Here is a 19481-nt window from a genome sequence, read left to right on the forward strand (position 1 = left end):
TCCATTATTGGACATTTCTGCGGAAATGGTGCCACGGGAGTTTCTTTCATCATGGATCGCACATTTCAGCTGGCCTTTACATGTCACCACAGACCATGGGTGTCAATTCCAATTTACGCTGTTCTCAGAATTGGCCAACCTCTGCGGTTTCCACCATCATCGTACCACAGCTTACCACCCAACAAGCAATGGAATGGTGGAATGTTGGCACAGAATGTTAAAAGCTGCTTTAATGTGCCATGCACAGTCTTGGTCATCAGCATTGCCACTGGTTTTGTTGGGCCTTTGTACAGCACTAAAAGCAGATTTAAGAGCATCCACTGCAGAATTGGTTTATGGTGAACCCTTAAGACTGCCTGCAGAATTCTTCACTGATCAAACTGGGCACGACATACCGAGTTGCCTTATGTACTGCAAACGGTGCATGAGCATACAGCCAGACTTTGCCCATCCATTGTCTCGAGACATGGGGTGGTAACTACATTCGTGCTCAAAGACCTACGATCATGTACACATGTGATGCTACGGACAGACGCTGTCAAGTCACCACTGCAGCCCCATATTCTGGGCCCTACGGAGTTCTCTTCCAGGATGAACATACCATGCATATAGATCAAAACGGGAAGACCCAAGTGGTATCGTTGGAACACGTCACACCTGCACATATGTTACTGACTGAAGAGGATGTACACACTGAACACAATGTGTCACCTTCCACACGACTACCATGGATGACTCTCTCTCAGCACCACAAGAGGGAGTAGAACCGTTACTGCCAGCACTGGAGGCTGAAGAAGTTCAAGCAGTGCCTTCAGTACACACGAGAGCTGAATGTCATGTGAAATATAGAGACCCCTTCATTCCCAGAGCACCACTCTACCATGGGGGGGGGGGGGGGGGGGGGCTGTGTGGGAGTCACCAGAAGAACATTTGTGAATGCACAATGAAATGCAGAATTATTCTGTGGTGACAAGTGCATGGGCAATCTGCTTTACTCTTTGATTTTTATAAGTATTCTTTGTACTGACTTACGTTTTTCAGTTGATTGGTGCTCTAGCTTTGGTAAATAAAAAGTTATTGCTTGACTATTACGTTGTATATCTTCAGTAGACAGAGGTAAGCTGTAGTTGACCAAACCTTCATCCACCAATGTTTATTAAAATGAATTTATTTAAGAAAAATAACTAAAATAAGATAGATTAACAGGATTACAAACAACATTCTGAACTTTTCAAATTTAAGAAATTACACACCTTAGTTTAGTGACAATTTAAATAAGTGTCTACAGTAGCTAAACATTACTCTAACCCCTTCCAAGGAAATGCCACGAGGTATTAAGTTGTACAACGTGACTCAAATCAGGAAGTTTATCGGATCAGAAAGCCCCTTACATAACATGACTTCCACCGAGAAGAAACAACAACAAATTCAAATAGTCAAGACCACACCGATGTTCTGTCTTTTGATCACACACACACACACACACACACACACACACACACACACACACACACACACACACACATGCACGCACGCACGCACACAGTCTCTGGCATTGATTCACCGTCTGCACCATCACAACTATTGAATAGGCAAAATATATAAAGGGCTACCTATCACGTCATGATGGAACGCCAAGTTCGGCTGAACAGCACATACTGTACACAGGCCCTGCGCCGCTCACCCTCCAGTTTGGCTTCAAAACACCGACTGCCTATGCAGTCCGCTGCCACTTGTTATCGCCTAGCATGTCTCCACCACACCCCGTAGTGCTACAAGCTCCGAGCCACAAGAAGTGACATAGGCAGGTGTGCGGGTTGGGAGTTCAAAGAGGGAGCCCGCCATGGCTCACCTAGTTACATGAGATAGTTTTTTCAGTACTGGCAGTCATCAGTATGAACTGCAGATGGGAATCAATGCCAGAGACTGTAGTTGTGTGTGTGGTTGTGCATGTGGTTGTGTGTGTGTGTGTGTGTGTGTGTGCGTGTGTGTGTGTGTGTGTCATCTGTTTTTGACAAAGGCCTTGTTGGCCTGAAGTTTATTTTGTGATAGTCTTTTTGTTGTGCCTATCTATGACTCAGAATCTCCTCTATATGGTGAAAAGCAACTATCCTTTTCACAATATTGTTACATTGCATCCTGGATTTTCCATTGGCTGAATATGGAAAAAGAGATGCGAGTCAAACTTAAGTTTATTTACCTCATACTCTGAGCCATGTGTCATGTGTGGAACCATCCGCCGTGGATGTCTGTTCAGGTCAAGGGAGCCACGCACCCAAAAAGTTTGAAACCCACTGCTCTATCTTTATACTAACAGTAGACATTGTAAACAGAATGTTAAAGATTGTTTTGTTTTCCAATTTATATGTCCTCTCAGTCCTCCAATGGTTGTTTTTGTTTTGTCATTTGTTAAGAAAATATTACTATTCTGTCTCAAATATTGAAAATAAAAGATTATTATATGGGTATTTTTCTTCTACTGAAATTAATTGTAGGTGTGAGCTACCTGGACTTCCCAGGAAACCTGCTTATTCAACGTGTGCCACGGGACACTGTGGGTTGGATGCCACCTTGTGCCAGTCCACCTGTTATCTATCCAGATCCAGACCTTATTCAGATTGCTGGCCAATTGCTGACCAGTGCAAAACATCCACTTGTAATAGTCGGCAAAGGTAAGTTTGTGAATTCATCTGTTTTATTCCAGATACGCTCTTGCCTTTATAGCTGACAAGATCTATTTCAGCATTCTATATACTCTGCAAATCACTATGAAGTGTGTGGCAGAGGATGTTTTCTCCTGTACCATATATTAAGGTTTCTTGCCATTCCGCTCATGAATCTGTCATAGGAGAAATTATTGCTTCTACTGCATGGAGTTATTATTAGCCTAATTTTTATCTTCATGATATTTATGGGCTCAATATGTATGTGGTGAAGAATAATTGTGGTTTCCATCCTAAAAGAAAGTTATTGAAATTATCTAAACAGATTCTTTTTTCTGTATATAAAAAATTGTAATGTCTCCCCTATTTTATCACTACTCCTTTATACTATTATTATGGGAGCAATGCTGCTTTCTCTTATGTCTTGTTACTCGGAGACAGCTACAACTGCAATAACTCAAGGAGATTAAAATTAATGAATTATAACAGTTTGGCAGTGTAAATTAATGAAATCGATCATATGCTCAACCAGTGACTTCTGAATGTTACCCTGACAGCAGAATTAATGTCTCAACTACTCTGATAACAGAAAAAGATATTGACACGTAACGAACAGAAGTGTAAAAGTCTAAACTGTATAATTAAATGGAAAATATTTATGTTATTACAACTCTGTTATTCTCACCTGATATGGGTTCCATGTACTTGAGCAAATTTTAGTATGGACTGTTAAGGTGTTTTGAAGGTAGTCCTTTTTTGTAAACAAATTTCAACTTTCCCATATTCTATCAATGCCAACGGCCTTTCTGCAGTGGGAACACCGGTTCCCATCAGATCACTGAAATTAAGTGCTGTCGGGCCGGGCTGGCACTTGGATGGGTGACCGTCCAGTCTGCCGAGTGCTGTTGGCAAGCGGGATGCACTCAGCCCTTGTGGGGCAAACAGAGGAGCTACTGGACTGAGAAGTAGCAGCTCTGGTCTCGTAAACTGACATAGGGCTGGGAGAGCGGTGTGCTGACCACATGCCCCTCCATATCCACATCCACTGACACCTGTGGGCTGAGGATGACACGGTGGTAGGTCAGTACCATTGGCCCTTCATGGCCTGTTCAGGCGGAGTTTTAGTTTTTATATTCTATCAGTGAATTGAATTTTGATGATTACTTTACCTACAACTAACTATCTGTGATTGTTCCATTTCACATCTCTTTACATCATTCTCCCAAATATTTGTATGACTTTACTGACTCTATTTGTGATTTATTTTTCTTTTATTCAAAGACTACCTCATCTTCACATTTTTGAAGTGCACAACTTTGCATTTGCTCATCTTTGCACCGGCCCAATACTGGGATTATGTATGTATACCAACTTTAGATTTTTTCTATGGTCCAAAGTTGTGGGCACCATTTCTGTTACCCTGTTAGATGGTATGTTAAACATTGTTCACTAATTGTGATGATATCTTTATTCTTGTACATTGTTACATTTATCCAGTCCCTTTCTAGCTGAAATTACTACATTATTCAGTACATATGTTTCCCTCTGCTTATCAGGACATTTCTTGTTTTCAAAATGCATATGACTTGTATATGTATACCCCACAAAATTGTCTGTAGAGTGCTTGGCCAAACACAGTTTCCAAGCTCCCATTCTGTGTTGGTTCTAACACTTAGTTTAACCTCTTAGACCACTACTGATATATTGGTGTAAACTTGTACCATCACAAACAAAAGCTGTGTATGGTCTTCACTTTTGCTTGAATATAACTTGCCATTAACCAGTTACTAAATAAATACTAGGCAACATGATTGCCCAGACAAATTTCTGCAAAAGTTGTTCCAATTTATTCAGATGACCATTCCTGTTTATGGCCCTGGCATTGAAAGTTATTGATGCTGATCCATCCTCTTTACTAATGACACCCAGTGGACTATTATATTGGCTACATATCATCCATATTAATGTCTGGTTCTATTCTTTTTCTACCACTTCTTCAGTTACTTTTCTTTACATGTACTCATATCTGAGTGTCATTTACTTATTTATCAGGAGCAGCATATGGAAAGGCTGAGCATGCAGTTAGAGAACTGATTAAAGCTACGTCCTTACCATTTTTGCCAACTCCAATGGGGAAAGGTGTTGTGAGTGACACTGACGAACACTGTGTTGCATCTGCAAGAACATTTGCACTTCAAAATGCTGATGTCATACTGCTACTTGGTGCCAGACTCAACTGGATGCTACATTTTGGACGACCACCCCGTTTTGATGCTGCAGTGAAGATAATACAGGTAGTAATTGATGAATCTATGATAGCAGACACAGGCATCACCTGCAGGGGAGTCTGTTAGTAATTAATGTACAGATAAACTGCCACAATTTTCATATTATCTGATTTATTCTTAGTGTCATTTGTCAGATGCAAGTATTGCCAGGAGACCTCAGCCTGACAGCAACATGTTAAAGATTTAAAGCTCTGCTCAGTATCATTATCAACACACAGTGGTGTGAGATGAGGCGGATGTGCACAACCATTAATTGAATTTGGGTACATTGTTAAAATTTGTTGATTCAATAACCTACTGAGTTGCTTTAATATTGATTGCTTCTTCATTTTCCATTCCCCATTTTATGCAGTTTGCACAAAATCCTAATACATTAAAATTGTATGCTGCACTGGGATCTGAACCTGTGAAAACAAAAATCAAGGTTCATGTTCAGCCACAGCAGATGGTTTCTAATTTGTCAAGGTGATTCATTTCACTGCAATATTTGAGCAAAAACAAGAGAGCCATTCTAAAGTTAGTTTGTTGTTTGCATCTCAATTGATGATCGTGAGTAGTACGAAAGTGTGGTTGAGGTTTGCGTTTTCTTTGTGGATGTAGGTCATATCACCTTCAGCTTCATTTGAATCATGAAATGCTGAGACAATTATTTGTAATTAAACACGAGTTTCCCTTTACCAATAGTGAAATTTACAAATACTTAATCACAAAATGTCTAGCTTTCAAAACCAGGTGTTTCTTCATTTGGAAGAAGAAAAGAGTTGCTTAAAGGACTCCACGACTGATAGGGAATTAATTGGAATCTCATAATACTATCATTGATGAATTGATGCTGTTACAGTGTCTTGCGTGAAGTAACTGTAGGTTTTTTTCATTCATTCTTAGTTCTTTGAAAAAAGTAGTTATGGGTTGGTATAAAAAGATTGCACCTATAATTTGTGTTGCACTAATTGTGTACCACAGCTGTTTTCATAACATGCAGTGGTTCTTCATGTAAATGGTGAAAATTTTCAGAACTGCAATGTTGACTGTTCTGAGAGTTCACATAATGACTAATAGTTATGGTGTCTAGGAAGCCTGTAGAGGAGGTTTGCACTTTTACTTCCATGCCTTCTGAAATATAATGAAGTTATGAAGCTTTGGAATAGCGATGCCTTTTCTGAGTAAAATACAGTGGTAGGGATATTCTTTATATGAAACAATTAATCAAATCCCCTGTATTTATTAAATTCTCAACACAATAACACAATGAGATTCACATGTGGTTTAAATGACTACTGATCAATGTATTAATGTTCAGTTTGCTGGTGCATTTCCAATTTACATAAAATATTCAAAGTCTGGACATTGTCTGAAATATGTAAAAGTCTACAGCTGCCTACATAAAATCATAGTTCCCACAATCTCGAATGGCTTTAAGCTCATGACTATTGCAAATATTTCAAAGTTCAACACCAGCAGTCCCACAACTCATCCAACTAGCAGAATATCTTTAAGTCCACACATACAACTGTCACGTACTGTGGTGGGTGTTATTGGGAGCAGGTGCTCCATGTAGGTGCCTTTTGGATGACCACAGTTGTGATAATGTTTTTATGAATTAATGCCAATTTTACCAAGTCAAATTGAGTACACTGCAGATTGCAGCATCTCAAACAACTCATCTTTAGCTTTACTTCATTGTACTGTGTCAGTTTTCTTATTTTTAATTAGTGTTGACAGCATTTCTCACAAAAATTACTGTCAAATTATGGAAAAGTTCTAAAAAAAATAAATCATTCCCAACTTTTGGTACTATATAGGCATTCTAAGAGGAATTATGCTTCCTTTGAGCCATCACTTAGCTCTCTACAGTTAATTTTCTTGATCTATGATAATTTATATATGTCTATGAATCTGTAGCTCTTAAACTAACTCTGCTATGAGGTTCAGTGTAAGTTCTCTGTGTCGTTTCAATAAGACCTTTAATGTGACATGCTTAATTCCTACATAGTTATGGTGCATCATGCATATTCTTCTATGACTGGGGTTTTGCAATGTGTGTTATGCAGCTGCATGTGTTTGCAGCAAACACAAAAGGACCATGGGCCGGTCAAACTCAGCTACCTCCTACCCTACTCTCTTGACAAACACGTCTGTTGGCAAATCACATTGGAGAGGAACATAATGAATACTGTCATCTACAGGCCCAGCAGAGAGCTACCTTCTTACTTCTGGTGCCTCAACACTGAGATATGACACCCCCTCCTTTTCAGACTTGCAAGTGCATGTATCTGCTCAAAGGGCTGTATCTTCACAAGGTGTAGGTTCCCATACAGCATCGCACACAACACTGCACTATCATATAAATGAACAACTATATTAGTTAAACGTGCAAACCTTGTACACTCATTGAGAACATATTAATTTTATCTGCAAATATTGTACAGATTGAACCACTATTGAATGTGTTTTCAGCTAGATACACCTAAAGAAATATATATAGGTTAAGATCAATTTATATTGAGAAAATGATTAAGTTTCTGATTTAAACATCTGTTCAGTGCTTACTGAAATTTCAGTGTTTGATTCTTTCCTGCAGACACCTTATTTTCTACAGAAATAAGATTTTTGTTAAATATTTTGGATTTGCAAGATCATTGATACCAACTGTTGGCTGTTTGTGTTCTATTTAACTGATAACTGAACGTGGTACAGCATTCTCTCTGCACTAGTGTTGATTTCAGGGATATGCAAGTCAGATATTCACAGTGCAGTTAATTGGTCATGCTCCATACCATTATTTTAGTTGATGTTATCTCCACCAGGTTGATATTTGTGCTGAAGAGCTTCATAACAGTGTAGCTTCTGCAGTAGCCATTCAGTCTGATGTCCGAGTTGCAGCAACACAACTGGCAACACTTCTCCGATCAAAAGCATGGAAGCTTCCTAAGACAAGTAACTGGTGGAAGTTGTTGGACAAAAAGTGTTCTGACAACAAGAAATCTGTACAGGTAAGTTTAAAAACATTAATAAGTAAAGATCCATACTAATTAGAGCATAGTAGCTACCTGTGTATCAGTTATCTGAGAAAAAGATGCAGAAATACTTCCATCTCTACATTGACTCAGTTTAATATTTGGATAAGGTATGAATGAAAGTGATCGTGTCTATAAATTCAATCTTGCTGTTAAAGTAAGGATTTAAAACACTGATATTTCTTAAGTTATGGGAACACTGGTAAACTTAAAGATACACAGTAGTGGTGTTGTTTTCCTATATTGTTTGCTCCATGTTCAGGTATTCCCTCTACTTTACATCTGATCAGAACAGAATGGCTGATCCCACTTTTATAGTTGTATTGTATTCTGAAGTGGAGCAGACTTAGGCTTTGCAGAATTCCTTCTTTTTTTCTGTGCATTATTTCACATGTCCTTATCAGTGAACCTACATGACAAATGTCACCTTCTTTGTCATAAAGTCACATTGTGACTCTTTAAGCTTTCCCAGTGGATATGTTGTAAATAGCCTTCATGGGTTGCCACTGGATCACGCTGTGCAAATTCCACAATATTTCCTTGGAGCAACTGTCCAGCATCTTCAGATGGTTCAACCTTGCAGGTGGCTAGGTACGACATGCATATCTTATGTCGAGCAGCTACTCCAAGGAAATATTGTGGAATTTGCACAATGTGATCTGGCAGAAAACCCATAAACACTATTTACATAAAGTCACATTGTTTGTGTATCCACTTCCACAGAGCAGTCTCTTCAGAATCTCCCTGAATTTAGTGCACTACCTCATATGGCAAATTGCACACCATGGTCATGTTGGATTAGTCCTTCTAGTCAGTACAGAATAAGAACTGGGGGCAAAAATAACTCGGAAGTTTCACTTTCAGAAGTTTTACTTTGCAAGTTCTACATTGATGAAGAGGGAGGTGGTACTAAAGTTCGTTGTGGGATCACTGTCACCAAACCACAGTTTGTATAGCACAAATTGTACAGAAATACACCATATTGGCATTTAATAATCACGTGGCTCAACAGTACTGACAGATGATTCACTAGTAACTGTATTACCATTCAGGTGATAATCTAGCGTCATTATACAATAATATTAATGTCCCACAGATTTGCTCAGTTAATCTGAATGATTTCACCAGGTTTTGAAGTAACTAAACTTCTCATGGTCTGATTTAAGAGTGTCTTGCCAGCAAATCATGTATTAAATGTAATCAAAGAAATTGTTTCCCTGTAACTCTGAAGATTTATTTGCTGCTTATCTCTTCGTCGTGTAGCAACTACAATTTTACACTTAAAAGTTGCAAAACAATATTGTATCCTTGTTGGGTCTGCGGACTAATCATACAATCAGCTTGACAATCATATTTCAGCAGTCAGGCACCATCTTCAGGTGAGAACGCTATTTCTACAACTCTCCAGAACTGCCTGTTGCCATGAACAGTGGCCCTTTCACATACCACTGAGAACCAAAGTGTCTGCAAGAGAAATTGTTATGACTGGCACATAATGCAAAGTAAAAGTCAATATTGCCAGTCTAATTTCAGTGGATTATTTGAAGACACAGACATATAAGTGACACACACTATATCTCATCATACATCATTCTGTGTCCCTTGACTAGACAGTGACAAAGCAATGTCATTATGAGCTATTTTTAATTCAGTGGTAAATATTTTTAAGTATCCAATGGAATGATGCTGAGGGGAGTCCGTTATCCCCCATAGGTGCCATTTGATTTGTGGATATATAGATCTACTCACCCAGAAAAAGGAGGAGAAAACACATAAAAAATGGGTAAACATGAGCTTTTGCAGTCAGTAGCCCTTCTTCTGGCAGAAGGGTTGAAGAGAAAGGAAGAGGGATGGAGAAAAAGGACTGATGAGGTTTAGGAAACGACAAGAGTTACAGAAAAGTCACGCAGAACCCAGGTTCACAAAAAACTTACTGGGCAGAATGAGACCGATTGTTGGTGCCTGCACTAGATGCAGTTTGAAAACCTGAAAACTGAAGGGTGGAAGATAGGGCAATAAGTGAGACAGAGATTACTGAAGAAACATCATGACAGAGACAATAAGAGTGGAAAGCTAAGTGCATGGTATATGGTGAAGGGCCAGGGAAAAATAGACAGGTTGGAAAATAAATATAGAAAAATAAAATGGAGCAAAGAAAAGAAATAGTTATTGTAAAGAAATGCTGGGACTGTAGAAGTTAATGTAAATTTAGACCAGGTGGTTGGCGAGAATGAAGCACTTGTTGTAAAGTCAGTTCCCATTTGTGACGTTCTTAGAAACTGGTGTCAGGAGGGAGTCCAGATTGCATGTGCAGTGAATCAGGTACCAAGGTCATGACTGTCACTTTGTAGAGTGCAACAGGATGTGTGTGTTGCCCTTATACACCCTCTGCCTATGCCCATTCCATCTAACTGATTACTCCTTTGTAGTCACACCAATGTAGAAGACCAAACAGTGTTTATGTAACAACTGGTGTATGATACGTGTCATTTATTAGTCACTTTCACTTTGACATTATTTTATTTGCCAGATATAGAGCTCGTGTAGGTAGTGGTAGGAGGGTGCATCAGCCAAGTCTTACAACAGGGATGGTCACAGGAGCTGTAGGGTAGGTAAATTGGTGAGAAGGAGTATAGGGTCTGACCAAGATGCTGCAGAGCTTGAAGGTGGGGGTGGGAGTGGGTGAAGAAAAGCTATTTTGATTGGGACAGGGAAAAATATCGAACAGAAAGGACTTAATTTCAAGGCATGATTTTAAGAAGCTATAGTCCTGTCAAGGTAGCTGATTAATACACTCAAGACAAGGATAGCGCTGAGTGACAAGAGTTGTACTCCTAAGTTGTTGTTTTGAAAGGATCAGCAGTACCAGTATTGGATGTGAAGGCCTGGGAAATTTGTTTTTGAACTAGGCTGGAGGGGTGATTATGTACAGTGAAGGCAGAGGTGGCACCCACTGAATTCCAAACCTATGACATCCTCTGTGCTCACCTTAATTAACTTTATACTTACCAACTACTACTTTGCCTCTGAGAAGCAGACACAGAGAGAGATCAGGCGTATAGCCATGGGAACCAGGATGGCTGCTCCTTTCTATGTCAACCTTTTCTGGGGTTCTTTTGAGGGAGTTTTCCTGGGATGCACAAGCCCTCAGCACCTTATATGGATTAGATAAATTGATGACATCTTTGTCATATAGACTCTTGGTGCGCTGACCTGTTGAAATTTTTGGAATCTCTAAATACATTCTTTCATTTAAATTTCGCGTGGTCCTATTCCAAATCTTGTGCAACTTTTTTTGATGGGGTACTTTTATGAACTAGTGATATGACAGGTAGTTCATCATTGTAGGAGTACTTGATAACAAATTCAGAACTATGAAACAAGTGTCACAGTAAAGTGTGCCCAAACAGTCACATCAGTACACACAGTATCCCCTCTGGCAACAAAGCCAGCATGTATTCTTGCATGTACATGATCATGAAGGTGCCGAATTATATCCTAGAATAGATTGTCCCAAGTGGCTTGCGCCCAGTGTTGCAGTTCAGTAATGTTTCTAACAGGCTCAGGAGGATGAGTAAGTTCCCATGTCACTATATTCCATACGTATCCAGTTGGTGAGAGATCTATGTGGATGTGCATTGTCCCACTGAAAAAGCACATCACCTTCCTGTCAAAGAAATGGCAGTAGCATGGGGATAACAATCTGTGCAATTTAGTTGGCACTTTACCCTGCAAAAACACCAGATGTTACCACAAGCTGTAAGTGATGGCTCCCTACATCATGAGGTGTGGGGTGGGACCCATTCGTCATGGGCACATGCATTGCAGAGTAAGCTGCTCACCAGGTCTATGTTGTATACATGTATCTCCATAACTGGCATACAGATAGAATCTCCTCTCATCACTAAAGGCAGCAGAGTGTCATTTCACCCTCCACTCAACTTCTTCACAATACCAGTGTAGCCACACTTAGCAGTGTCGTAGTGTGAGTGGCTGCCTGCCCAGAGGCACACATGATCTTAGTCCTTCTGCAAGAAGGTCCTCAGTGACACAGTAGGTGCAAAATGCGCCCGAATTTCTTCCCTGGATGATGATCGATTGCCCACCACTGCTTGAACAATGTTTCGATCTTGACTACTCTACTACACACACACATCCATAACTTGGTCTATAGGTATGGGAATGTTCCATAGACTGCTGCTGAAAGCAGTGACACACCAGCAATGTATTGCACCCAGCATACGCAGCAATTGTGTTTTATTCAGTTGCTGTCAGACGGTCCATAAGTAAAAATTATCAATATACCGTAATATTACACGCAGTTGAGGAAGACAGGACTAAAAAAATTGATTGATGTGTTCATTCAGCTTCCCGTAGACCCATTTTGCGACCCTCGTCAAATGGCTGCAGTTATTCAACAGGAATACATACTCGTCAGAGGGGCATAGTTGTATCCTGGGATGAATGTTGCAAATATTGTTCGCCTCTAAAGTCAGCATAGTTGCTACCTGCAGAGAAAAGACACAGGGTGCACAGAAAGCCTCCTGTGCATCATCTGATCACTGATACTGGTGACATACGAATCACTAACACTACAACCCCATAGGATGCACGTATTATACGATTGTATCAATGAACACAGTCCTTCAGGATACTGCATATTGCAATTTTTTTTTCCCAGAGTAAATATCCCAATGTATTTCAAAAATAGATTTCGTGGGCCATCATATCCAATTCTGGTACTGCTGATCTCCCCAAAAAAACAAAGGGGAAGCTCATCTCTTGATGTCTTGTCACTCAGTACTGTTCTGCCACTGAATGTATTATTCAGATTCTTCAACAGGTATGAGTTCCTAAAATTATGTCCTGAAATGAGGTCCATTCTGTCTGATATTTGGCCCGCCCCACCTAGAATAGCTTTCAGTCCCCGTCCCAGTCTCTGCAATATACTGGATAAACCCTATGCTTCTTCTGCATGCATTTCCCCACCCTATTGCTCATGCACTTGTGACTGTCCCCACTGTAAGACTTGCCTGATGCACCCTCCTACCACCACCTGCACCAGCTCTGTAACTGGCAAATAATATATCACTAAGAGGAAAGTCGCTGTGAAATGACACATACCATGTACCAGCTGGTACATAAACATTGTTTAGCCTTCTATATTGATATGACTGCCACCAAGTTAACACTGAGTGAGGTGGTGCAGTGGTTAGCCCACTGGACTCGCATTCAGGAGGACAACGATTTTAACCCGCATCCGGCCATCCTGATTTAGGTTTTCCATGTTTTCCATAAATTGCTTTAAGCAAATGCCAAGATGGTTTTTGTAAAAGGGCACAGCTGACTCACTTTCCCATCCTTCCCTAAACCAATGGACCCGATCACCTCACTGTTAGGTCACCTTCCTGCAAATCAACCAACCAACCACCAAGTTAACAATTAGGATGAATGGTCTTAGACAGAGGGAGTATACTATCAGCATACAACATGCTGTTTCAGAATACACTCTAGGACATGATAGTCTGGCTCTCTGTGGCTGGTTCACTACACATGCCACCTGGGTTCTCCCTCCTGACAGCAATATTTAGAAGTTTGCATTTGGGGACTGGCTTTACAGGTGCTTTGTTCTCGCCACCTACCTTTCGTACATTTATGTTAATTGCTATAGTCTTAGCGTTTCTTTTGAGTAACTACTTCTTTTCTTTACTCCCTTTTATTTTTCTGCATTTATTTCCCAACCTATTTTTCCTGGCTTCATGCACTTAGCTTTCTGCTCCTATTATCTATATCAACAAGTTTCTTCAGTAATATCTGTCTTGCTCATTTCCCCGTCTTTCACCTGTCAGTTCTCATGTTTTCAAACCTCACCTGGTGCAGGCACCAACAATAAGTCTTTCCTTCTTATCCAATCCAGTAAGTCTTCCCTGACCAAGGAAGGAAGGAAGGAAGATTAGGGTTTAACAGCCTGTTGACATCAAGGTCATTAGAGATGAAATGGGGGATTTTCAAACCTCACCTGGTGCAGGCACCAACAATAAGTCTTTCCTTCTTATCCAATCCAGTAAGTCTTCCCTGACCAAGGAAGGAAGGAAGGAAGATTAGGGTTTAACAGCCTGTTGACATCAAGGTCATTAGAGATGAAACAAAAGCCCAGAATGTTTTGAGGATGGGGAAGGAAATTCACCATGCCCTTTCAGAGGAACAACCCAGCATTTGCTTGAAGCATTTTTTGGAAACAGTGGAAAAATAAAATCTCTATATCCAGGCATGGATTTGAACTGGTGTTCTCCCAAATGCGAGTGCAGTCTGCTAACCACTGCACCATATTGCTCGGTTGCTGACCTGGGGTTCAAAGTGACTTTTCCGTAATTCTTGACATTTCCTATACCTAAAAGCCCTCTTTCTTCATCCCTCTTCCTTTCCCTCCAACCATTCTGCCAGAAGAAGGAACTCCTGGCTATGAAAGCTTGCACATTTGTACATCTATGAATTTTCTCTTGCTGCCACTTGGTGAGGAGATTTTTTTATCTATTTGTATTATATTTTTGAAGATTGATATTTTCATTGCTGTAATTTATCCATGGGGGATTTTGAAGAGTGAATGCTAAGGTTGGCTTTTTTAAAATCTACCTGTTTTTGGAGTTGCATCAGTGATATGTTTATGCTTTGGCCACATGGACCATATACTCTCAACTGTTTCTTTGCTCAATTAATTCCTTTTGCCACAGCATCGGGTTCACAGTGGAGGTCAAAAGGCTTGCAAAACTTCCTTTTCTGGATATACTGGTGTACAGGAAGGATGATGAGACTCAAAGACTCTGTATATAGAAAATCGATGCATGGAGACTGGTATCTACATCTGATGAATCGCCTGTCATTCACCATACCAACAGCATTGGTCCTGAGAGTGTTGGTAAGGAGGATTTACGCTATCTCAGATGTAGAAATTTAGACCCCAGAACTAAAACGCTGTAATCTTATGTTGAAGGAGAGTGACTACACTGACAAACTGATCCATTGTCCTTAGAGTTTGGGCCTTTACCAGAACGAGTAGAAGATGTATGTAGAGTGGCTGCATTCCTTCATTGTGCTGGTAGCATATCTTCAAATGTAGGAAGGATCTTAAGAAGATAAAATATTAAAAATGTGATTTGTCTGCTAGCCAAGAGCAGAGCTCTTTTTTGGTCAGTTAAAGATGATCAAAGACTGAGGAAGTCCAGCTTTTATAGACTTCTGTACAATTATGGGGAAAAGTATATTGGCCAGAAGATTTGCACTGTTTATGTCAGATATGTTGAGCAACACTACCACACAACTACTGCAACCTGGAAAATTTGCCATTGTGGAGTGCTGGTTCTGTGACAGAGAGGTGCCTTAAAGGAATCCATTGAAATCAGACTAGCAGACAATATTATAAATAGAGACAAGAATTATCCCTTAAAAAAAGGTTGAATCCTGTTTTGTCTGAAATTAAAAGCACAACTGTCTTTGACTTGGCCAGCAAAGGCACATGATCCTTAGCAACTCATTATTTCTGCCAATTTTCACCTTAAAAAAAGGTTGAATCCTGTTTTGTCTGAAATTAAAAGCACAACTGTCTTTGACTTGGCCAGCAAAGGCACATGATCCTTAGCAACTCATTATTTCTGCCAATTTTCACCGCTAGGGTGCAATGCCTTCACTTTGTGTTATGGAACAGCAGCAACAATTTCTCTTCTCTTGAAGGCACTTTGTTCTCCATGGTGTATAAAAGGGCCACTATTTATGCCAGGAATCAATTGGTCATTAGAAGTACGTCACACATGTTGAGGATTCATTAGGCTTTCATATTTGTCTGTTGAATACTATCCCAAAATAACAATAACTCTCATCCCTCAGTTCTGATCAAGATTTTTGGAGGGTCTCCCCCATGGTGTAAGGCACATGCTGGAACTGGCAGTCCCCTTCCCACATATTCCCAATTAGGACTACCTTTAACCCTACACCAGCTTTCCTGGTATTTGGCTGCAAAGTCTCTGGCTGTCCAGTGGATCATTACTCAGAAAAAAAGAGAAATCAGTTTTGGAGAGATTTAGCAAACAAGTTTCCCTTCCCCCAATCACTTGCCAGAAGAAAGAACAGCCATACACAGTTTCCAAATACAATGAAGAGACGAAGAACCTGGTACACTTTCCTAATATCATTAGGGCCCCCACGAGCATGCAGATGTGCCACAACGTGACGTGGCATGGACTCAACTAATGTCTAAAGTAGTGCTGGAGGGAATTAACACCATGAATGCTGCAGGGCTGTCCATAAATCCGTAAGAGTTCTATTCTGAACAGCACATTGCAAGGCATTCCAGATATGCTCAATAATGTTCATGTCTGAGGAATTTGGTGGCCAGCAGAAATATTTAAACTCAGAAGAGTGTTCCTTGAGCCATTCTGTAGCAATTCTGGACCTGTGGAGTGTCGCATTGTCCTGCTGGAATTGTCCAAGTCTGTTGGAATGCACAATGGACCTGAATGGATGTAGGTAATGAGTCAGAATGCTTAAGTATGTGTCACCTGTCACAGTCGTATATAGACATATCAGGGGTCCCATATCATTCCAACTGCACACGCCCCACACCATTGTAGAGCCTCCATCAGCTTAAACAATCCCCTGCTGACATGCGGGGTCCATGGATTCAAGAGGTTGTCTCCATACCCCTACACGTGCATCTGCTCGATACAATTTGAAATGAGACTCGTCTGATCAGGTAACATGTTTCTGGTCATAAACAGTTCACTATCTGTGTTGATGGGCCCAGGTGAGGCATAAAGCTTTGTGTCGTGTAGTCATCAAGGTTACATGAGTGGGTCTTTGGCTCTGAAAGCCCATATCGATGATATTTCACTGAATTTTTTGCATGCTGTCACTTGTTGATAGCCCAATACTGAAATCTGCAGCAATTTGCGGAAGGCTTGCACTTCTGTCATGTTGAATGATTCTCTTCAGTCGTCTTTGGTCCTGCTCTTGCAGATCTTTTTTCAGCCGCAGCGATGCTGAAGATTTGATGTTTTACTGGATTCCTGATATTCAAGGTACGCTCATGAAATGGTTGTACAGGAAAATCCCCACTTCATCACTGCCTCGGAGATGCTTGTCCCATTGTTCATGCACCGACTATAACACCACGTTCAAACTCACTTAAATCTTGATAACCTGCCATTGTAACAACAGTAACCGATCTCACAATTTCACCAGACACTTGTTGTCGTATATAGGCACTGCCAACCGCAGCACTGTATTCTGGCAGTTTACATATCTCAGTATTTAAATACGCATGCCTATACCAGTTTCTTTGGTGCTGCAGTGTAGATCCTCACATAATCATCCTACCTGCAGACAGAGCCACCAGACTGCCAATTGTCTGACTTGTCCACCTATAAAGTTTGCCAGACTGATTCTTTCCCAGTAGTCCAACGTGACCACCAATCATTGCTTAAAGCTGTAGGCCTCTCCCAGAATTTCTCCCTTAAGTCCATTTCCATTCTCACCTCTATAACACCCCACACACTCAGCTTCTTCATGCTCCCCAAAATCCAGAAACCCCACAGTCCTGGACACACCATTGTAGCTGGCTATTGTGCCCCCACAGAAATAATTTTGCCCCTCATTGACCAACACCGCCAACCTGTCACCTGAAATCATTTAACAGCCGTCGTCCCTTCCATATCAAAAAATCCCTCCCATACATGGTCCCTTAGGAATTCACATACATTTAAACCCTTCCATACAGCCTGGCCCCCCAGGGATGATGTATCTGCATTGACAAGAACAGTATGCTGATGGTTTCACAAAGGCCTCGCAGACACACACTATCCCTCAGACCTAGCTTGCAAACAATTATCTCACCCCCCCCCCCCCCCCCCCCCCAAAGAAGCAATTGCAGTGGAGTGCACACCTTCTTCACCCAATACCATTTGGAACTGGAACAGCTGAACTACATCCTTCGTCAGAGATTTGATTAGTGATCATCATGGCCTGAAATGAAGGCCATCCTACCCAAGACCCTCCCCACCCCTCCTAAATTGGTGTCTCCTCATCCACCCAACTTCCGTAACATCCCTATCCATCCCTCTGCTTCACCCAATCCCAACCCCTTGCCACAGGGACCATATTCCTGTGGAAGACGCAGGTGCGAGACCTGTCCAATCCACTCGCACAGCACTTCCTATACCAGGCCTCTCACAGGGTCATCCTACTCCATCAGAAGCCAGGCTACCTGTGAAAGCAGCCGTGTCATATACCATTTTTTTTGCTTCAATCATTGCACAGCTTTTTATACAGGGTGTTACAAAAAGGTACGGCCAAACTTTCAGGAAACATTCCTCACACACAAATAAAGAAAAGATGTTACGTGGACATGTGTCCGGAAACGCTTAATTTCCATGTTATAGCTCATTTTAGTTTCGTCAGTATGTTCTTCCACCTACGCTCAATGGAGCACATTATCATGATTTCATATGGGATACTCTGCCTGTGCTGCTAGAACATGTGCCTTTACAAGTACGACACAACATGTGGTTCATGCACGATGGAGCTCCTGCACATTTCAGTCGAAGTGTTCGTATGCTTCTCAACAACAGATTTGGTGACCGATGGATTGGTAGAGGCGGACCAATTCCATGGCCTCCACGCTCTCCTGACCTCAACTTTCTTGACTTTCATTTATGGGGGCATTTGAAAGCTCTTGTCTACGCAACCCCAGTACCAAATGTAGAGACTCTTCGTGCTCGTATTGTGGACGGCTGTGATACAATACACCATTCTCCAGGGCTGCATCAGCGCATCAGGGATTCCATGCGATGGAGGGTAGATGCATGTATCCTCACTAACGGAGGACATTTTGAACATTTCCTGTAACAATGTGTTTGAAGTCACGCCGGTACGTTCTGTTGCTGTGTGTTTCCATTCCATGATTAATGTGATTTGAAGAGAAGTAATAAAATGAGCTCTAACATGGAAAGTAAGCGTTTCCGGACACATGTCCACATAACATATTTTCTTTCTTTGTGTGTGAGAAATGTTTCCTGAAAGTTTGGCCGTACCTTTTTGTAACACCCTGTATTGAGTATGACTACCAACCAGCTGTCCACCAAGCTGAATGGCCACCACCAAACTGGGCCAAGAGCAAAGTGGACCACCCTGTGACACAACTTGCAGCTGAAGATTTCAATGGCTGTTTCACAAACTGGGTCATCTTGACCCTCTCCTTCAACACTAGCTTTTCTGAATTGCACATGGGGGAGTTACACTTGCAACATGTTCTCCATTCCTGAAATTATTGCGGCCTCAACAAATGCTAACCTAGTGTTCCCACACTCTTCACCCAATAGTCTCTGCCTCCTCTGTCGTACACCTCCTCCCAACTCACTTCCCCTCACACTCATTTTGTGCCACTTTCTGCCAATGCACTCCTCAAACCTATTTCCCAGGTATAAATCAAACATCTTGTACATAGCACCTGTTTATTTAGTAGC

At 41.1% G+C, this 19481-nt stretch overlaps 1 protein-coding gene across 2 annotated transcripts in view; it reads left to right on the forward strand.

The window, feature by feature from the left end:
* The window catches only part of LOC126458430 (2-hydroxyacyl-CoA lyase 1), a 129830-nt gene that overhangs the window by 59170 nt on the left and 51179 nt on the right, over positions 1-19481 (forward strand). For both annotated transcript variants that reach the window (XM_050095483.1, XM_050095484.1), the window contains exons 4-6: positions 2496-2672; positions 4716-4957; positions 7759-7944. In XM_050095483.1, the coding sequence (XP_049951440.1) occupies positions 2496-2672; positions 4716-4957; positions 7759-7944 (605 nt within the window). The remainder of the gene's footprint in view (positions 1-2495; positions 2673-4715; positions 4958-7758; positions 7945-19481) is intronic.

Source organism: Schistocerca serialis, chromosome 2 (genome assembly GCF_023864345.2).
Source record: "Schistocerca serialis cubense isolate TAMUIC-IGC-003099 chromosome 2, iqSchSeri2.2, whole genome shotgun sequence".
Classification (NCBI taxonomy): domain Eukaryota; kingdom Metazoa; phylum Arthropoda; class Insecta; order Orthoptera; family Acrididae; genus Schistocerca; species Schistocerca serialis.